The 21,511-nt window shown below is 40.6% G+C and overlaps 2 protein-coding genes across 3 annotated transcripts in view; both read left to right on the top strand.

Annotated features, from left to right (window-relative positions):
* The first annotated feature begins 38 nt into the window (after positions 1 to 38).
* SLC25A30 (solute carrier family 25 member 30) lies at positions 39 to 12,459 on the top strand. Of its 2 annotated transcripts, none has more exons than XM_059819789.1 (10): positions 39 to 57; positions 3,336 to 3,414; positions 4,830 to 4,977; positions 5,610 to 5,704; positions 5,987 to 6,072; positions 7,309 to 7,404; positions 8,276 to 8,400; positions 8,925 to 9,063; positions 10,027 to 10,107; positions 10,867 to 12,459. In XM_059819789.1, the coding sequence occupies exons 2-10, from the start codon at positions 3,351 to 3,353 to the stop codon at positions 10,906 to 10,908; spliced, it is 876 nt and encodes a 291-aa protein (XP_059675772.1). In that variant the 5' UTR covers positions 39 to 57; positions 3,336 to 3,350; the 3' UTR covers positions 10,909 to 12,459. The 2 variants fall into 2 exon arrangements, with proteins under 2 accessions (XP_059675772.1, XP_059675778.1); XM_059819795.1 differs by lacking the exon at positions 39 to 57 and adding an exon at positions 435 to 460.
* A 1,744-nt stretch (positions 12,460 to 14,203) lies between these two features.
* The window catches only part of COG3 (component of oligomeric golgi complex 3), a 32,677-nt gene continuing 25,369 nt past the window's right edge, over positions 14,204 to 21,511 (top strand). The window contains exons 1-7 of the mRNA XM_059816336.1: positions 14,204 to 14,365; positions 16,593 to 16,739; positions 17,284 to 17,345; positions 19,013 to 19,178; positions 19,984 to 20,058; positions 20,180 to 20,272; positions 20,580 to 20,705. Of these exons, the coding sequence (XP_059672319.1) occupies positions 14,204 to 14,365; positions 16,593 to 16,739; positions 17,284 to 17,345; positions 19,013 to 19,178; positions 19,984 to 20,058; positions 20,180 to 20,272; positions 20,580 to 20,705 (831 nt within the window). The remainder of the gene's footprint in view (positions 14,366 to 16,592; positions 16,740 to 17,283; positions 17,346 to 19,012; positions 19,179 to 19,983; positions 20,059 to 20,179; positions 20,273 to 20,579; positions 20,706 to 21,511) is intronic.

Genomic DNA, 21,511 nt, shown 5'->3' with positions numbered 1-21,511 from the left:
GGCTTAGCGTAGGGGCGGTTGGCACGGGAGGACGCGGGGGTCGAGGAGGCCTCGGTGGTAAGTGGGGAGGTGGCAGGCGTTGGTTCCTCCGTTCGCGGGGTGTGGGTGTCATCTCTCACCCGGCCGGCGAGGCGGCGGAGGGGCCGGCGAGGCCCTTTGGGCCTCGCCGGCCCCTCCGCCGCCTCGCCGGCCCCTCAGTACTCCTCTGTGAGCTTCACCGAGTGCTATCTCTGGAGAAGGGCGGGGGTTTCCTGAACCGGAGGGAGGTGTGCTTACTTCTGTCGTTGAAAGGGAGTTGGTCGGTGCAGTCGTCGTTGCCCCTCTTCTGCCTCTTCACAGGTGTTGCTGTGTCCTTCTTGCTCCAGCTGTTTGAATAGACTGGCAGTGCTGCTCAGGGAGGGACTGCTGCAGGCAATCCTTTTAGTTTCGGGGCGGGGGGCTTTCACTGGCCTCCGTACTTGTAAGACAGCTGGTATTTGGCAAGAACTTGCCACGATGCTTGCTAGCTTTAGCCCTAACCTTTTATTTTGTTCTGATGATGCTTCACGGCTTGAATACAAAGTCTGAGTTGTGTGTCTGCAGTGTAATCCACGCAGTTAGAAAGTATTGCTTGGATAACTATCTTATACATGCATGCTTATATTACAGGTAATAACTTTTTAGGACTAATAACTCATTTAGCATAAGCCTTTTGTAACATTCAAGGGTCAAATAATTGTAAATAGCTAAACCTACTGTAAGCTGGAGTATACTGTGTGCCTAGTATGCTAGCAACATTGTTAACCAATAAAGAATTTGATATGTGACTTTTAAAGTCTGTTCTCTAGCAGGGAAATACCTAAATATTTAAGTGATGCATTCTTCTATGGAACCTGGGCTTGTGATTTCATTTCAGTCACACTGCCAATCAAAAGCAATCAAACTTGCTTCTGGCATTTGCAAAGAGTGTGTGGGTGAATTGCTGTATTAATGTAACCTAGCATCGTTTAGGGGTAGTATCATCTCTGTCATCTTACTGATGTTCAGGGAACAACAATGTATATTTGATAAGGATGATTTCTTTCTAGTAAAATTGGAGACCTCAATTTATTCTATAATGAGGGCTGGACTCTGTTTTTAAGTAGTTTGTCAATTCAATTGCTAATGGAATTCTTGTAAGGAGATGGTTACTATTTTCATTAGTGTAGGGAAGAATTTCTGAATAAGAAGCAAAACAAGAATTCAGAAAATGAGACAGCTGAGGTGAAAGGGCAAAGTTGCTTGCTGATGTGTTTTTTGGATTTTTTTTTTTTGACATAAGCTATGCCACTCTGCTTTAATTTCTTCATGTAGGTAGGGGAAGCTAGAAGGAGGGATGCAGGGTAGAAATAAGTGGAAAGACTCAGATGGTTAGTTTGGCCTAAATAGCAGGAAAGGAGATCAGGGAGCCTTTCAGAGGCGCAAACCTCGACAGTGCTGTATAAGGCCTTTACCTTGGGCTATGTCAAAGAAACAGTGCCATAAAATTTCTACATTAGGGTATCCTACACATATATCAAAACTTCAGCTAATATTAATAAATCTGTGTACAAATTGAAAACTTTATTTGGCTGTGCTTGCATATTTATACATTGTGTCAGTGCCCCAGAATTATGTAGAAAAACTGAGTAGCCTTCATTGCCTAGGCAGAGTGAAATACAAACCAAACAGAAGTACAGCTATATTTTAGTTTTGTATCAGTGTTATGGTATTTGTGATAGATGAAAATTTGTTTTAATGTGTTGAGGGGAAAAAAGTTAACTGGTATTTTCAATTTTGACAACTCTTTCAAAAGCAAAGGTCATGTGTGTGGCTCATAGTGGGGAAACTGAGTTTGGCTTTGTCTCCATGAATTAAATGATCTGACATTAATCATGGCAGAACAGGAATATGAGGAATTTAGAGCTGGAAGTTGCCTGCCTCTGGCACAGTGTCATACCCATGTGGCTCTGCTGCTTTCATATTGCTTTCATAATCTATGCCTGTGGCTCCTGATCTCTGCGTGGCATTCTTTTTGGCAATATAGTGGGTGCCCTTACTTGCCTTTTCTTTGTTTTTTTACATCAGTGGTGTTCTTTGCAGCGGCCTAAAGATTAAGATGGATTTCTGTGCACTTGATTGTTGAATATTTGAAATTGTGTGCCTTGAGCTCCTCTGGGTTTTTATTTTTTTGAGTGTCAGAAGACTGAAGACCCAGGTAACTCCCTGTGAAGTAAAGATGATAAAAGGAAAACTAGGGCTGCAGTACCTATTCAGGCATGCTCAGTGTCTGCAACTTCTCTTAACTTCCGACACTGGATTATTGGCAGTTCTAGAGGAAGTGACCAAGGAAGGTTTATCTTTACAAAAGGCAGTGCTAAGTAACTGGTGTATTTGTGATATTTTGTAGTACAGGTGAATAAACAAAGTTACAGGGAATGGAAGTGCCAGGGGATGTATTTTCAAGTACAATTATTGACAAAATTAATTGGCAAAAGATAACTGTAGAATCCAATGTTTAGGAGGATATTATAGAAAATGGGGAATGGAAAGTATTTGTATTATGAGGAAGGGAAGAAATAAGCTGTGGAGAGACCTGCTTGCTTTTGATAAGGGCAATCTTGTATTGGCTGGACTAGTTTGGGTTTACAGTTCTTATCTCCAAAATAATTGGCTTATTCTAGCATCTTGCAAAGCATATGTCATAGTTAATTACAAATTGTGGTCACTTTGTTAAATTCACTTAACTGACCTCTAAGTTAGAGCAGCCTTTTTACTTTAAAAGGCCTTATGCACCTGATTTCTTTCTTGTGAAAGTTATATGTGAGTAATGTATATTGTGAACACTGGTAGCAAAATAGGCCTTAATGGAGGCAAAATGTTGTATGCACACCTATTTTTCTGTCCAAGTATACCAACTCGGCTCATGTTAATGTTGATACCAGGAAAAAAGGGACAGAAGTTCAGTAATGACTGTCTTACAAGTTCTGTTTGATTGCAGGATGTAGTCAAACTAATTCAGCTTGGTAAGAATCGTTGGAGGTTATTCACTGTAGTGCTCCTCAAGATCATGCCTGGGAGACAAACTACTTTAACCTTTCATGATGAGGATAGTGGTGGCCCAAATACATAGTAGAGACATTTATTTGAACCCAGATGCCTTTGTGCAGTATTACTGACTTTCTTCTGATTGTCAAAGGTATTGAAAGTTTTTACCTTAGTATGTTTGGAAGGTCCATCTTAAATGGACAAGGCACAAAGTTTTATTAAATGTTAGTATATGTATTTATGCAACAGATGTACTTACAGAAGTGTTAAATCATTGTCTTATTTCACAGAAAGAAGAATCAATAATGTCAGCACTAAACTGGAAGCCCTTTATCTATGGAGGTTTAGCATCAATCACTGCAGAATGTGGTAAGCTTTTCCTTTGACTGTTTACATGATTTTCTTTACTCATGTAGTCCCTTTTAAAACAAGCTTGGTGCTATGCTGTCAGTGACACAGTAGTATATGGTGGTCTACAGCACAGGAATTTTTTTCTTTAATGCTGACTGAAGAGTTGCTCAGAACTTTGTTAGAATGTTTGAACACTTCTGTCTGTAAACTTGCATCCCCTGTGAGTCTTGTTTTTATACAAACTTTGCCTTCCCATTCTATTATTTCGTGTTTGTTGATCTGTTCCTGGACAGTGGTCATTAGCAAAACAAAAGCTGAACAGACAAGTTAACAGCTTAACTTATAAAAGTTTTCTCTTAGTCTTTCTGAGTAGCTGTGTTGCAGTTTAAGTTCCCTTTTCTTGAATGTGAGTGGCTGGTTAGATTTGAACACTTAAATTCAGTTAGTGTGTGACATAGAATAATTGCTATAGTGAGACAGTGCATCTGATGTTTTAGTGCCTACTCTAAAGACAAACCTAAAATACTAACATGCTTTTAAAGTCTTATCTGAAATGCATGTACATGAAAATAAAGGAAATCTGGATTTTCATAGTAGCAGAACATAGTCTGACATGTGGTGGGCTTGCATGTGAAGTCTATATAATAAAGTAGATGTAGTATAAAATTACACTTAAAACTACTATTTTGTTTTCAACCTTCTCTTAATGAATCTTGTTCAAACTTGAGTTTGAAACCTCTCTCATTTGACTGAACGTGGCAAATAATATCAAAAGCTTCATGAGGAAGACAAGCAATTCATAAAAGCCTTGCTTCTCTGGTAAACCTTGTTAGAACAGATGTAGCTAATCCTGACTCCTGTTAGTGTTTAGGTGAGTATTGATGTTGAGGCGATGTCTTTCCTGAAGATAAGTTCTGGAGGAATATGCTTTCTAAACCCTTTCATGAAGGGAGCATGGAGAGTGTGGACTTGACATAGCAGTAATGGAAATGGGTTCTGCTGCTATTGCTTTTTTAGATTCTAGGCTAGAATCTGTATAGTTTGTCCTATGGAATTTATTTCCTTGCCTTCAATGAAATGCTCTTCAAAGATGTTGGTAGAATACACGCACAAACTCTGTACTTGATTGTGATTGCAGAGTCCTATTCAGTGGGGCTTTTTACAGCCAGGCAATGCCATACTGCCTGAAGACATAGTGAATGCAAAATGTAAACATAGGAAGTAGGTAGGGCCTCTGACAAGCTTTTGGAAGAAACAAACTGACATAAAATGAACCACTTGTTTAAAAGAAAGTCTTGGTAAGAGAGACTTTTTTCCCCGGAGTACTTTTATATGTTTTAGTATGTAATAAAGGCTGCTTTTTTATATCATGTTCTTTGTTGTCTTTGGTTAGGTAAGTACTTGATTAATTTTCTCTCTGATTTTTCTTTAAGGTACTTTCCCCATTGATCTAACCAAAACACGTCTGCAGGTTCAAGGTCAAGTTAATGATGCCAAGTATAAAGAGATCCGCTACCGTGGAATGGTGCATGCACTAGTCAGAATATGCAGAGAAGAAGGATTGAAAGCCTTATACTCTGGGTAAAATTAACTGACTTGCAGTAATGGTTTATGAACAGTATACTGATAAGTATAAGCCCATAGTGTGTGCATTCTTGGGTTTCAGATTTACAAGGTATTTGGGTTAGCCTCTATTAACCTGGAAGTTGAAAGCCCAAGCTTAGATTGCTGCAGTCTTTGCAGTAGCATTTCATGTTTAAAAAAAACAAACAAACCTACCTGAAAAAAAAATAACTTAAGCATAAAGCTATTCTATACAATGCTGCTATGGGTGTTCCATCTCTCAGAAGAAAAATTGAATTAACCTTTGTGTATAAATAAGCATGCTTTTCTTAAAAACATGCAAGATGGTGGGGAAAGATGTAATCTGTAGATTACATTTCAGACAAGCTTGTCAGCTATTTCATAGATAACAAGTTGAGGCATGCTCTAATAGTAATCCTTCCACAGTTTGTTCGTGTTCTTGCAGGCGTTATTAAAAAAAGCCAAACAAAACCAAACCCTTTTGTCTATAGTGAGTTTAAGTTGTTGATTTAAACAAGCAAACCTTTCTCTGGTAGATAGCTTGTATTCAGTCTCTTCTGCTCTAAAAAGCATTTGCTAATCAGTCTTTTGCAATTTTGAGCATAAATATTATCACTGCTTATTTACAGGATTGCACCTGCAATGCTGCGCCAAGCTTCATATGGAACTATAAAAATAGGCACTTACCAGAGCTTAAAAAGAATGTTTGTTGAGCATCCAGAAGGTGAGTGGGTTTTTTCAATTTAATTGAGGACTGTTTTGCTTGAAGCTGGTTGTTGCCATTTGGTATCTTACTGTAGCGGTTTGAACAAGTCTACTGAGAAGACATTCCTTATACCAATTACAACAAAGTGAGTCAGCAAGGAAAACTTGTCAGAGCAGTTTTTAAGGCTTGTGTAGTTGGTACTTTCTCTGGTTAAAGGAGAGGTGGCATCATCCTGCTGTGATGCATCTTAAGCTTTGTAAATCTGCAGCTAAACTCTTTTTTTCTTTGTTTATGGAATAGATGAAACCCTGATGATAAATGTTCTTTGTGGCATTCTTTCGGGAGTAATTTCATCATCTATCGCCAACCCTACAGATGTCTTAAAGGTAATTATGTGTTATGTAGATTTTCTCCTTAATTCTTGACCTCTCCTTGAGGAAATGCAGAATCTCCTGATGAATGCAGAATTTGTTGTTTTGTAACCCTATTTATTCTCATCATATAACTTAAAAAAAATAATTGGTAACATCCTGAATTCCTGGAACCTCTTTCTGGTCCATAGTAATTATTTGAAGTATGCACTGGGAAGCTGGTGCTTGGGGAGGTAGGTTGGATCCATATAACTTTTTCTGGGGGTGGGGAGAGAATAATTTAGGATAAATCTTTTTTCTAACTTTCACGCTATAGTGTTTGTGTAGAAGCCAGACTGCATATTTCATCTTCTTGGTAACACTGTTATACCAGGATGTTTCTAGAGCTCAGAATAGGTGAAGATCAATTGAGAGGCAAGAGTTTAGTAGAGTGCTGCTTGTACTGTATGATTCTTTAATCCTGTAGAAAGGCTTTGCAATCCCGTGTCCTATGGAAATAGTGTTTCAGCATCAGTCATTTAAACTGAATTGGTGAAATCATCACCTCTTTAAGAATCTGTTAGCTTAATGATAGTCAATGACCTCTCTTCCAGTTACTTTAAAAGGGTTGATGGTATTAAACTTACAAAACTGTAGCATGTGACTTACACGGCTGCCTCTAATGAAAAATTCAAGAAAACTCTTTCCTTCATAGGGCTAGCGTGGTTATATAGAGGCATTTCAAACATAAGCTTCTATTTCAAGTGTGGCTTCAACTAATTTCCCAAAATTATGTCCATATACCAACTTGCTTGTCACCAAACTTGTATTTGGTAGTTACCATGGCAGGTTCCCAAGGTCATTCTTGGAAATCCACAGGGTCGAAGACCATAGTTCTCCCTAGCTGAAACCTTACTCTTTTTAACCTTTCATTTTAACATATTCCCGTGAGAACGCTGTAGAGGACATCGTGCAGAACCCATCTGTCAGTCTAATCTAAATGGAGTAGGGTACAAGAACAGAAATAGAAGTGACTTAATGCAGTTAAGAACTAGACCACATACTTGTTCAAAATTAGCAGCTCCATTTGGAAAGTTACAGCACTTCAAAAGATTGCATCATGGTTGTGATAATGTCAGCTATTAATTTGTATTCAAAGAAATTGACTTAAAAGACTGTAATTTAAAATGTTAATAAAACTGTATTAAACTATTATCAGTTGTATGTTTGAAAAGTATTTATTTTCTAATTTTATCTTCAAATGAATCTCAGATCAGAATGCAAGCCCAAGGTAGTGTGATTCAAGGAGGAATGATGGGCAACTTCATACAGATCTACCAAAAGGAAGGCACTAGAGGATTATGGAAGGCAAGTTTTTTGAACTGTATCCTACACTCAAAGTATACTTCCTTGCTCAACTGAATTTCATGTACTTCTACAGTATTCTCAGCCAAAATGTGGAGAAGTCAGTAGCTGATACGTATGTAGTTTGTTGTGACTACTTCACTGCTGGTGTCTCAGTGCATTTTGACAAAGGATTACTGCCAGCCTTGTGTTCAAGGATTAGCCACTTCTTAAAAAAGGGGAGACAAATGGAGGCTTAAATTAGGGCGACTGGCTCTAGGAGGACTAGTTCAACAACCCTTTGGAAGACACCTTGCAGTCTGTGGGCTCTGCTTTTTTTTTTTTAAAACATATACTAAAGAACATTTGGAAGTAAAGGTACTAATGAACATCCTCTCTAGCTCAGTCTTGTAGGTTGTCTTTTATGCCAATTAGTCAGTGACTGTATAACAACAGAAGACCAAGAATAGACAGTTGCTCTGAAACAGCTGGAAAATAGAAATGTTTTTCTATTAGTGTACTTTTTTCTGCAAAGCTTCTTGATCTCCATTTTTCTGTTCATCTTCCTTACTTTGTCAGTTTTCCAGTTAGCAGCAAGGGGAGCCAGTATCACCTGGTCCTTGAGGTCTTAGCTGACTGTTGATGTAAGAATTCATATGTTAAGCAGAGATGGAGTAGCATAAAGGAGCTGAAATTGCTGTTCAGTGTGGAAAACCAAACTTGAATCTGCATTTTTGGAGCACATACATCTAAGACTTGTACTAATGAGCCTTATTTGAATTCACAATGTTCTTAACACATTCGTGGTGTGTTGCTTTGTATTATAAAAGCTAGGCTTTTCTGATGGTGCACAAAGGTTAATTTTAAACTTCAACTGTATCCTTTCTTTTGCCAGGGAGTATCATTGACAGCACAAAGAGCTGCTATTGTTGTTGGAGTGGAACTGCCAGTGTATGACCTTACCAAGAAGCACATAATTATGTCTGGATTTATGGGAGATACAGTATATACTCACTTCCTGTAAGTTTGTATAACTAACTGCTTGCATAGCTCATCATTGGTTAGTTCTCCTTATGGGGGATGAATCTTTCAATTTTTCTGTCGTCAGTCTAGATATAAATATACTTCTGATGTGTTTGTACTCTTTAATGCAATAGTGTCTAAATGGTAGCACATAGCATGGAAGGTAATTTTATTTAGGATTTGGATTTAATTTTCTTTTGAATATGGAATTTTGGTTTGTGGATGACAATCATTCAGCTTTGCAAACTGAGATTAGATGAAAATTCCAATCAAATATTTGCTATTCTCAGAGGCACAAACATCTGTTCAAGTATACAGAAACTGTATAAGGGCTGTATAGCAAATCCTGAAAAAGATGCTTTATAGTAAATGAAAAGTAATTTTTCATATCTATTGGCTGATGTAATTTTTCACTGAAAGCATTAAGCGCTTATTATTACTGCATGCTTTCTGGGGAGGGGAAATTCTTGTGCATCTTGAAATCTGGTAGGTCAAATTTCATTAAAACTTCCTTTTATTAGCTCAAGTTTTACTTGTGGGTTAGCTGGTGCCCTTGCATCCAACCCAATTGATGTTGTGAGAACACGCATGATGAATCAGAGAAGCCAACAACATGGGGGACACTCAAACTACAAGGGTACTTTGGATTGCTTGTTACAAGTAAGTAGTTCATGTATCAACGTGAGTAGAAACTGGTGGCATCAAGCAATGATTTTGGTGTAGAACTTGAAATTGTTCCAAGTTTCCCTAGAAATTAATGCAAGTAACTTAGATACACTTTTTGCCCTAGTGCTCAAAAGGACTATACTGCCAAAAATGCACTTGGTGTGAAAAGTATCTGCTGTCTTGACAGAAAGGCAGGAAGGAAGTTAGTATGTACTGCAAGCACTTACTTCCTTTTGGTGCTTGGATGAGGAGACTTAAGTCTCTCAGCAGCACTGTCTCTTACTTAACTTTATATGATGTTAGGATATTGATAGGACATGATAATTTCATAGGTCATGTCTTGAAGAACATCATCTGGGGCAGATGGTTTTCTCTGTTGCTTACCACATAATGGAAAGACTAGTACAGCCAAAGGCAATGTCAGTCTATGGTTTTGATTACTTTGGCTTGGTTGGTTAAATCCCTAAACTGGGTATAAGGTGGGAGCATGATGGCCTTTTACATGGAGAAGAGTGGAGAGGAAGCTATTGGTGTCCAAACTGTTGACTGAACAGTCCAGTTTAACAGTCCAGGTCACACTGTCCAGTGCAATTTTGTGAAGTCCATAAAGCAAACTGAAAAATTTCAAGGGGGTGCCTAACATGAGGTGCAGGTTTACATGCAGTGCTCTGCAAGGTTTTTGAAAAAAAAGGTCCAGGAATGCAAAACCCAAATCTTGGTTGGGTACTGAGTGGCATAGACTGCATCTTTACCTGCCAGGTAATGCTGCAGGAATTACTAATCTTGGCTTTATGTAGTGAAATGTTTCCTTGTCCCATCATACAATGTTTAAATCAAGGTTACAGCACTAAGCCATCCCCTTGTCTGGTATAGAATCTTGTTAGCTGAGATGCTGTCTAGATGTCTCACTAATAAAGATTTAGTAAGTGAGTTCTTGCTCTGTTTTTTTTTTTCCAGACATGGAAGAATGAAGGCTTTTTTGCTCTGTATAAAGGGTTTTGGCCAAACTGGTTAAGACTTGGTCCTTGGAATATCATTGTATCCTTTTCAAAGGTGTGCAAAACTATTAAGCTAGCCATACAAGAAGTATTGACACAGTTTCACAGAATGCTCAGCGCAGAAAGTGTCATGTCAGCACAAGCATTCTCTTTTTATGAATGGAAAATTCTGTAGCTGACCATTTTCTTAGTCAGCTGCTGCTGGTCAGATTGAATTTGTGATTCACACAGAGTGAGTATTAGAATGTGATCTTGCAAAACATGTTTCTGTTCCTCCAGTTTCATACCTTTCCATTTCCTTAGTTTAGACCCTAATTTTAAATAAAATTGAGCAGATGAGTTAGGAATGGGCGCTGCTTCCAGAACTGGGGAAACTGTTGGCAGTTAGACATGAAATCTTTTTGTTAATCTTAGTCTCATACAATTTTGGTTTTGTTTCAAAGGCCAGCTGATTAGAGCCCTGGGAGGTGGGTTGTTAGTAATGTTTTTTTACCATGAGCAAACGTACTTTAGCCCATGAAAGCTAATTAAGTAAAGGCTAGGTGCTTTTGCAGTATTCTTCTGCCTCCTCAGTCCTGTGTTTAAGATCCTGAGGAATAGGGATGGGAAAGTAATTGGCATTGCCAGCCTTAAAGCAAGTTTCATTGTTCTGCCTAGTACTGCATAACAAAAATGGCCAACCAGCAGCATTGCATAGGAGGGAACAAAGTTTCACACAGATGCAGCTGTCCTTTAGTAGTGAAGTGACCATTTTGCACTGTGTGAACAGGAAACAGTTTTCCTTAATCAGCTGTTCCAGTTCTTCCTGACATATGAACAGCTGAAGAAATTAGACTTCTGACATGCTGAACTGTATGCTGAATTCTGTTTATGTACTGTTTGAGTTTAGAGCAACTTGTAAGTTGTCTTGAGTATTTGCTCTTTATTGTCTGAGATGCTGGCCAAAGGAAGAGGTCACAACAAGACTGTTGTGAATGAGAACAACCTGCAAGTGATTTCAAGGCAAACTGGCTGCTGTAACAACGGCTTGCTCACGTGATTCAGTGGACAGTCTGCATTATTTTCTAGACTGAACAAAACATGGTGGAATACCTTCTGTCAACTGTTTAAGCGTTCTTGAACGTGAAGATCTGTAATGCAGCTTCATGCTGTTGTCTCAGATGCGCAGTTTTTTGTAAGAGGCAAAGAGCAATCTTTCTGTAAAGGAAGACAGGTAGTACCAAGGAGCTGGGCTTTTCCTGTTTTCAGAAGTGTATACAATTTGACTGTAATAGTTTATAGTTTCTAATTAACTGGAAGTGTCACAAGACATCTTTGCAGGCTTCAGTTCAGCAAAATACCTGCTGCAATACGAAATCTGCTTCTGGTTTTAGAGATTTCCTGTGTTATTAGTCCTGAAATGTCTGCATAATTTGCTGGGAATAATCCAACTTCACTTGAAAGTGTGGTTGCTGCAGTTGTCAGTTTTGCATAGCTTGAGGGAAGTTTTTTCCCCCAGTGTATCATTCCTGGGTTTTGGCATAAGTGATCTTCAACATATTCATATGTAAATTGCAATTAGGAATAAAGTTCAAATGAGTCCATGCTCATCTGCCTATCTCGCAGAGAAACTTTCCACACTTGTTCCATTGTTGGCAAGAACTACTTGTAGTGGTTACTGGCTGTTACGTATCATCTGAAAGGTACAAGTTTTAGGCTGAGCAGTTCAGGCTGTGTCATGTAAGTGTCTATGTGAAAAGAACCAAACACCTCCAAAGGTAAGTCTACTAAAAAGACTGCTTGCCTTCTTTAAAAAGATGCTCAAACCTGGAAATACTGAGCACTTTCATATAGCAAACAGGCCCAAGTGCTGTTACATGCAAGTAAACACTTCATGTAGACATCAACCACAGCTTCCTTAAAGCATTACCTTTTGGCTTAAATGTATATCAAAACTTCAGGGCTGTTAACAAAAGTTACATCAAGGTTCTTTTAGATGTTGCAGTTGAATTCCAAGAAAAGAAATGTGATGTGCAAGTCATAGGGTGGTCCTTCTGCGTTCACGGAGGGTGGCAAAGCAGGGTGCATAGCTTTGTATTTTTGTGGTGTTGTGTTAATCTCTTAAATGTTTTTGCATACATTCCACTTAAAGAAATTTCATTGCTATTTCAAAATTACTATAATCACTTGAAATTACTAATTTTGAATTCACAAATGGGTTTTTAAATGCACAAGGCACTTTCTTTCCTAAAGTACAATGTTTTTCTATGTATATGGGTATGCTTATGTGCAGTGTTTTTCCTGACAGTCATTTCTATGCTTAAATAGAAATATTTGTAAATAGTTTTGTACACTATGTAAACTAAGCATATGTTTTACATTTTAAAGCGTATTAAAAGTGTTTAAATCATTATGTAATGACTCTGAACTGCTTTTAGTTTCTGAGTTTCAAAGGGGGAGGGGAAATGGGTGGGCTTTCAAATACTCCGAGGTGATTAACAAAGGAAAGCTGTTGCTGGCATTGAACTGTATGATATTATCTGTCATTTAGCCATAGCAGACTAAAGTTGCTCCAGCTCAGAGCTTTGGTTCCTGTAACTTACTGGCTGAGTAACATGCATTAACCAAATGTTTTCACTGTTCTTTGTCATACCTTGAACTGCAAGACCATTTCCCACTCTATTACGGAAACTGCTTGGTCTGGAACAGGTCAACCAGCTTAGTTTTGTGGAGCGGTGAAATACGTTTATTACACTTGTAACCAGAGTCGATTTCTGGAGTTGTGTGGTAGCACAAGTCTGATGGATGCAGCTCTGGGGGGATGAGGAATCTGCCAGTTTGGAGTAACAGGGTGTGAGTGCCCTGCACCAGTTACTCTGTGGGGAAGCTGGAGAGGGACAGATGGACAGGATGGACTGAAATTAACTGCTAAGCACCAAAGCATCAAAACAGTGAAATGGGAGTTTGGGATCTCAGCTGGAGGTTGCTGCTGCAGGGAATACTTCAAGCTGTTTTCAAGCTCTTTAATTCAGACATGCCTTTGTTAGGATTTAGTTTAATGTGTAATGATAGAAGATTTAAGTTTACAAAGACTAACAGCAAACCAAAGATAATGAAAGGTATTTCCAAAGTAAAGAATGAATTCTGCAGCATCGTGGAAAAAGCAGCTCTGGTTAATGGATGATGCTGCAGAAAAATGAAAACTGGTTTGGTAATGAGGAAGTTGGTTGGTGATACAAGGATGTGTATGCTGTCAAAATGGAGGGCTGTCTCCCTTGAGCTGCTTCTCTATGCTCTACCAGCGCTGTCCTGACCCTTGAGGGAGGGCCACTAGAGCTAATGTGTAGGAGAAGGGATGATGGCTCCCTGCCCTGGCCTGCTTCAGGTGTTGGGCAAGTGTCAGAGCTCACGAAAGCAAAGAGCAGAGACGAGGGGGGAGACAACAGTCCCCTCTGGGCGGTGGGCAGTGGTTTGACACTGGAGTCTGATGGGCATCAGGTGCCTCCTGTACGTTGCTTACCCATTTCAGGAGGAGTTTAGTTGTCAGGTTAAACTAGATCAAAAACGCTGCTGCAAGAGCAAGTCTTGGTTATTAACACAAATGTTTTGATACGGCTGAGTTTGGGACAGAGAAGGGCTGCCCAGGAGAACTGTGACTGGCTGCGGTGGCAGGGTGGCCTGGAGTGAGGTGCCACCACCCGGCTCGTCCCGCGACTCCCTGCCTCCGCCGCCTCGGGAAGGAAGGCTGCAGGCAAGGGAGGGGACAAGTCAGCTGCCGGCCCCGGCCCTTCTCCGGGCTGCCCGTCGGTGTCCCCTGGGGAGCTGCAGGCGTGCGGGAGCGCCGCGGGACCCCCGTGCCCGGGGACACCTGGGGACGCGCTTCTGCGCCGCCGCCCGCTGGCCAGCCCCGGTGATGCCGCAGCCGCCTGCGCTCCTCCCCGCCGGCAGGGGGCGCGATCCCGGCCAGCCGTCGCGCGCTCGTTCTCCCCCTTCCGCCCTTCGCTGACGCACTTCTCCCCACCAATGATGCTGCTGCCACGCGACGCGGAACGGAGCGCGCTGTGCCTCCCCCGGAAGCGTCGCCGCGCTCCCAAGCGTTCCGCCCCGCTCGCATCCTGGGCCCGACCCGGCCCGGCCGCCGCTCCCCTGCCGCCAGCATGGCGGAGCCGCCGCCCGCGGAGCCGGCGGGCAGGGAGGTGCGGGACCGCCTGAGCCTGTGGGACCGCCGCCCGCAGCCCGCCGCGCCGCTCAGCGACCGCCAGACGGACTCGGTGCTGGAGCTGAAGGCGGCGGCCGAGAACCTGCCGGTGCCGCCCGAGGTGAGGCGGCAGCGCTGCCCGCGCCGGAGGGAGGGCGGGAGGCGCCGCGGTGCCACGTCGCCAGGCGGCCGGGGGTGGCGGCGCGGCCCGGCCCGGCCCGGCCCGGCGCGGCCGGCTGGGGCCTGCGGGGCCGCTGTCTCCCCCGGTTTTTACGGGGCTCAACAGCCTTTTGCCTTTTAGCGGGGTTTGAGGCCGTGAGCCCTCCCCGCGCTGCGCCCACAGCCGCATCCCCGGCCCGTCGCCCCGTTTCGCCTCTTTCGGGAGGGCTCGCTCTTCCGTCAGCCTTCCCAAGGTGCCTCATGCCGCGGTGCTGCCCGCCCGCCCTGGCTTGCAGGGGCTTTGCAGGCAGCGGTGGCAGCTTTCCTCTTGAAATCCCCGGTGCTTTCTCTGCCTGTCCTTACTACTGCCCTCAGTCCACCCAAGTCTGTCCTCTTGAAATTGCGAGCTTTAGTCGTGGAGTTACATGGTTTTGGTCCTCTTAATTTGATCCTGATCAATGCATAGCTGCTGGCACCAATGTTATTTCCTGGTGCAACTTACAGATGATTTAACCAGCTGTATAAAGCCAGGAATAGTGGTAAAAAGCTTCATAATTTGTCATTACCATGGAAGATGTGGTCTCCCACTTAGTTATAAAATATAAAACTCTGACAAGGTGATTATTTGTGAGCGCTCCCTTGTCTACAAAGGGAAGGAGAATGAAATGTTTGCATTTCTTAACTACACTTTTCCTGTATTTGAACAGGATAGTAGGACAAGATATCATGCCATAAAATCAACAAAGCTGGCTCTCAGCAAGTGTCTGAAAGGTCAAAATATAAAGGGGAGGGGTAAAACGATTCTTTCCTCAAATGCACCTGTTTCATTTCATGCTTCCCAGTTTCCTTTTTTGTGTAAGCTGTATGCAACTGTACTAAAGTAAATATTGGCAGGCATCCAAAATGATTGTAGAAGGATGTACTGCTATCAGAGGATGTTCTTAAGGATATAAAACAGCTTTGCAACAAGGCAGGTACTGTATTTGCCAGTCAGGACAATGGGGGTGCCAAGACTTTGAGTACTTCAGTTGGTCTTGGTTCCTGCTGAAGTGGATTGAACAGCAGCTTTTTAGCTGTTCTGAAAAAGCAGGCTCTGATGGACTCATCTTTTCCTCAGTAGTAGTCACAAGAAAAACCCTGGCTCCCCAGCTAGGGTCCTGCCTGTTTTGGGGGGTGGGGGGAGAGAGATGTGGAAGTTGAACAAGATAGGTCAATCTGTCTTTTCTCAAATAGTTGAAATCTTGATTGTTCTTTCTTTACTGGACTAATATTACCAGGCAGTGAATATTTTAATAAGCGAGAAGTTTTCTAGAGAGATACCGATTTGTATTTAAGTAGTGCTTTCTGTTTCTACGTTACTGGTGTTCTCAGCAATAGAAAACATACTTGTCCAGTGAATTAAAAAGCGTATAACATTAATTAAGAGTATATAACAGTATTTGTTTTCTTGAATTAGTTTCTTCCACATAACCTAATTAATAGTCTCCAATCATACTTAAATACAATTTCTCTCAAGTTACTTTTTTTCCGTATTTTTCTTGCTTAAAAATCATTGTGGCTGATAATTCCCGTTCAGCAAAGCTATTCCTTGTCTTCTAAAAAAGCCTTTCTTTTTAGCTTGACTTCTTCATTAAAAACATTTGAAAGAATATGAAACACTATTTCCTGAATACATTCTGGCAGTGTAAAACCTCGACTTTTCTCTGAACGTCTGGCAAAAAAATCTGACAATCATGTGCGGTGGTGTTGCCATGTAGCATAGACAATAGTGGCATTTATTTTTGCTTCTGCATGCGTTCTGAATTCTTATGTTCTCAGATACTTTTCTAGTGCATTTCTCTGGGTATAGAACCAGTTAAATTGCAAATTAAAATGTAGTTCATCAGTATGTCAGGTACATGTACATTCAGTTTCTGTTCTTACACAAATGTGTACTTATACAAAATGCTGTATAATATTTTCTGACTTTAACTAAAAAAAAAATGGTTAGGTGTTTCTGGATATGAAGATATGGTCTTTGTTGGTGTATTATCATATGATAGATAAAACATCCATTGCATTTGTTTCTTTAATAGTAGATGCCTGTAATTTTCTCAAGTTGATGCTTTGGATTGTGTTATTGTAGTTGAGCTGAATATACTAATTCTTAGTAAGCTTTCTAACTAAAGTTTGTGGGGTTTTGTGAGCAGCTTCCAATTGAAGATTTGTGCAGCCTAACATCCCCGTCGCTAACTGTTACGCTGACAGCTGCGGTGCCAGAATCCACAGAGGATGTCCTCTTGAAAGGATTTGCCATACTGGGGATGGAGGATGAAAGAATTGAAACAGCACAGCAGGTAGGTGATGCTGCATAACCTCCAAGTTGCAGTAGTCTTCTTCAGAGAATTCTGTGAGTTTCTGTGTCTTGCTTAGCTTTTGGTGGGTTTGTTAAATTTTTTGGGCCATTTTCAAGATGCATGAATGAACTTGGGGGAAAAAATTGTTGAAGTCTTAGCTCTTAAGTGACAGATAATTTTCCCATTTCAAGTGGAGTCTTATGTGACAGTAGGGCACCCCTTCAGTAAGGTGGTGTTGCTCATAATTTAGAAGAATGTCATGCCCCCTCTCCCCCTTTCTAATGTGACCACCTTGTTCTTGTGCAAATAAAAACAGATGAAATTCAGTCTTCCCCATTTTAATTTAGTGAAGAATAGAATACAATATTTCAGATGGAAGGGACCTACAATGAGGAGTTATAGTTTGTTTCCTTGAGTAATAATTAAGTTCTGAAACAGCTCAGTTTTTATCAAAAGCTCATCTTCGTTTCATAGATCTGATTTTTTTTTTTTTTAATTGATTGCATGTGATATCTTATTGTTCACACCATAAAATCTCTTCTAGTTCTTCTCCTGGTTTGCTCAGGTACAAACACAGATGGATCAAGATGAAGGTGCCAAGTATAGGTACGTGTTCGTCCTCAGTTCCTTTCACTGTAAGCAATTTTAACCTTGAAGGACTTCATCTTGTCCATATATTGTTAGCATGCATTTGGAGTCAGCTGGCGGGGAATGTGTTGGAACAGCTGAAGCTTTCCAAGGCAGTATGCCCCACCCCCATCCTGAAGGCTATTGCCCTTGTGGCAGAGCAGTTAAGAGGGATGCAGATTTCCTTCTGAACTGCCCGGTATATTAAGAAAGATTGAAATTAGTTTTGGCTTATAGACAGGGCTGTAGACAAAGGCAATCTAAGATCTTTCATATGCCTTTTCAACTGCCACTGCTATTGAAATGGCATCCTCTGAGGGTGAGACTGTGCAAGCAGGTGTGGCTGGTAGTCATTTCTGCTCTCGTCGTTCGGGTCACCAGTGACTATGGCTGTGATTCAGTATTCCCTGCATTCCTTCATGCTTTGCTCAACTCTAGTTTTGAGATTTGGCATTCTCATCTATTTTTGTCTAACTGACTTTTCTGTCAGGCTGAGAAGAACCCCTCCCACTGACTTTCTCAGTTACTCCTCAAGAGTCTGAAGTACAGCTGAATGGCTTAGCCAAATCTTCTGATGGCTTTTATGGAAACCGGCTTGTGTTTTGAGACTTTACAAACTTGTCCTTGGCCACAAAGAGATGCTGCTGCATTCCATTCTGTTTTTCTCTGCTTTTCTTCAGTCTGTCTCTTCCTCTCTTGCTCTGACGTTTGAGGACGTGACGTTTCTTAAAAGCAGAGGTTTAGGCATATACTAAGCCCATGATCAGATCATTAACAAACTAAAAAGAGTAGCACCCTTGCACTTTGTCAGTTGACATGTTCATAATAGCGCACCCAGATACTTAAGTGTGCTGTGGATGCGGAATGGTTTGTAGGATGGCCAATATGTAATTGTTGGCAGGAGGGGAATAAGTAAGTTCTTTGCCTGTTGTACACTAAAGGGTTGCACATGACTCCAGAGAATTGTGATTTTTACTTGCTGCTTTGTATGTGGTAGAGCTCAGAAGTTTTAGCTTCCAAGAGTAATTAATTTTAAATGATGTTTTAGTCAAGCTGAATGCCTGACATATATTTAGTGATCATTTAGAGTCTGTATCTGCACTGAGCCTTAGACAAACTTCATGACATTAGATACTGGATCTGTTTCATTTAAGCCTCTTTCAATCCTCACAGCAAGTTTTGAATCCTCTGGATAATTTCAGCTACTTTAGGAGAGTAAAAGTAATTTCTAAATGGAAACTGAAAATTGTTTAGAAGAAGAGACCCAAATTAACACCCCTATTGGAAGCAAGGCAGGTAGCATTTGGCTGCTAGCAGTAGCCTGCAGTAATCGTTATGTTTGTGCTGTCCACTTAGACAGTATTTGCGTGCTCTAGACTAGCTGGGGTGCATGCTGCTGCTTTCTGGGTAGGCTTGCTATAAGGAATGTCAGGGAAAGGGAGTTACTACAGTGGCTATTCCAAACCCTATAGCTCTGTTATTTCTGCGGGTCACAAAACATCTGCTTATTGTGCCCTCTTGCTTGACACAAGTGGTCTTTTATTCCTAGAGAGGGAAAGGTAGTGGCAGTGTCCCTGCAGGCAGATGGATTTGCAAATACAGAAAGTGGAGTTTTACTTCTTTATCTATTGATTCTCTTTTTCTAGACAGATGAGGGATTACTTGTCTGGCTTTCAGGACCAGTGTGATGCTATCTTGAATGATGTGAATAGTGCCCTTCAGCACCTGGAGTCACTGCAAAAACAGTATCTTTTTGTGTCCACGAAGACAGGAACGCTGCATGAGGCCTGTGAACAACTTTTGAAAGAGCAGGTAATTTTTGATGGGAGGATTACTGGAAACTTCTAAGATACCATAAATGAAAGTTTCTTTTTCTCTGGCTGGGAGAACTGTGAGCTGTGGTGACAATCCCTCCATTTGCTTTGGACCTCATTTTTGGTGTGTTTCACTGGCAACTAGGATGTCAGGCTCTGCAGTAAAATGTCCAGTATGTGTTGATAAACACTTTAATCAAGGATAGCTAACTGAGGGAAGCTTTTGTAACTGATGCCTGACAAGTGCAAACTTTATGGAGATTAATAATTCATATCACTTACAGAAGTATTTTGAGCTGGTTATTGCAAGGAGAAAGATTTTTTAAAAGTTACGAGCTTATTTCCCAGATACTTTATTTCTCCTCATGAGCTGCTCCAACAGTGAGATAATGAACATGTCTTTTTAGCATGACTGGATAGGGGAGAACTTTTAAAGGTTCCAATCCTGAAATACAGGATTTCTACAGTTCTCTGTAATGCTGATGACAGCATTGCTGTTCATATGTAATAGTATCTGTGGAGCGTTGACAAACCTGTAGAATATATGTTTTTTAAATATACTGTTGAGAGTAATGTGTCTTTCTCTGGTAAGAGAGAGCAAGAGAGCACTGCTGTATTCTGCATCTTTTGTTGTACTTACTTAGTTGCAAGTTATCTGGGGCTAGTTAACACTGATGTGTGCTGAGAGCTGAAAGGAAGGCTGCATAATTTTGTATATACGTATTTTTATATATATATAAAAATGTATATTTAAACTACTTGCTAGGTTGCTGATTTTCTTTTATTTATTGTTCTTTTAATAGTCAGAACTTGTTGACCTGGCTGAAAACATCCAGCAGAAACTTTCTTATTTTAATGAGCTGGAGAACATCAACACAGTAAGTATTATTTCACTGTTAATAGTCTTAGAAAATGGAAGTGTACCGATGTTTTGAACTTTGTTGCCAATACTAAGTTACTTGGGTTCCTTACAATGATGCTTATTCTTGTTTTCCAAAGAAACTGAATTCCCCTACGCTGTCCGTGAACAGTGAAGGATTCATTCCCATGCTGGCTAAGCTTGATGATTGTATTGCATATATTTCATCGCATGTAAGTAATTCTGATTGGTTTTAGTTAAATCTTAATAGTTTCAGAACTATGTATTCATACTATTTTAGTGGTTTTTTTTTCCTGTAAAATGTTCTCTCTGACAATACAGTAAGAAAGCAAAGATGGCAGTTTATGAACTTAAGAAATTTTTACTGAATATACTTAATATTCTGCTTCATATTTATAAAACACTGCTTTTAGTTTGCACAAACTAGCATTTCTAGCTAGTAAAAAGAATATTTTAAGTTTTGATAAATTTTTGACTCTCTTATTGTTCATATTTAAATGGATTTTTTATTTCTTTCAGCCAAATTTTAAAGACTATCCTGTATATTTGATCAAGTTTAAACAATGCCTTTCTAAAGCTATGCAACTTATCAAGACATACACTGTGAATACACTACAGAACCTCACGAGCCAATTAATGAAAAGGGTAAGGTGAATCAGTAAGTGGTAACTCGAGCTGTACTGAAATGTCTATTGTAACGCTATACAGTTTTCTTTTTTTTTATTTTTCTTGAGGGTGGGAGGTGTCAGCAGTTTTGTGTGGAAAATAGGTCAGTCCTATACCACAGTGTTTGTGTAGATTGGCCAAGTTTCAGCTGAATCTGACAGAGACCTAGTGATCCAAAAGATTTAAGAATAGTAATAATTAAAAAATCTTGGAAGTTGAAGAAGGTGAAGTAGGTGAATTGAGGTAGGTGAACAGTAATCTCAGTGAAGGCCAGGGATGAATAAACGACTGTTAGAGAGGCAGCAACCAGCTGGCCAGACAGTGTGCTTTCCTGATCCAGTTTGTGCACTGTGGCTCTGAATCAGTTGCAGTGCACTCTGTGTTGCCAAATGGGGAGGGTGCACAAGAGAAATATGGGTACTGTAGGGCTCTGTTTTGGAGATGGATTGTTAGAGAGAGAGGTTGCAGGGAATACTTCAAGACAGTATATAGGAGCTGGGTGTCACAGGATGAAAACTGTTAAAGCACAACAACTCTGAGTTCATGACATGACTCTTTCAGCATAATATTCCAGTAAGTGTTTTTGGGTGCTCTTGGTCATCTAAATATTTCTTTTTGGTAAGTCTGCAGTGCTTTGTGTAGCTGCAGAGAATAACTGTGACGGATTCCTTCTAGTTTTGGCAGTATCTTTTGTTTAGTTTTAAAATGTTTGCAGCAATGTTAAAGAGTCACAGGGATGAGTTAGGTGCTTTACTCCCACTCACTCCAGTGGGATTTAGGCATAA

This window comes from Gavia stellata, chromosome 1, assembly GCF_030936135.1.
Source record: "Gavia stellata isolate bGavSte3 chromosome 1, bGavSte3.hap2, whole genome shotgun sequence".
Lineage (NCBI taxonomy): Eukaryota > Metazoa > Chordata > Aves > Gaviiformes > Gaviidae > Gavia > Gavia stellata.
This window is presented reverse-complemented; position numbering and strand designations above follow the sequence as displayed.

Coding starts and splice junctions, on each gene's coding strand:
- SLC25A30 (XM_059819789.1), top strand. CDS start 3,351: ATGTCAGCACTAAACTGGAAGCCCTTTATCTATGGAGGTTTAGCATCA. Junction 4,978..5,609: donor TTGAAAGCCTTATACTCTGG/GTAAAATTAACT, acceptor GCTTATTTACAG/GATTGCACCTGCAATGCTGC. Junction 8,401..8,924: donor ACAGTATATACTCACTTCCT/GTAAGTTTGTAT, acceptor TCCTTTTATTAG/CTCAAGTTTTACTTGTGGGT.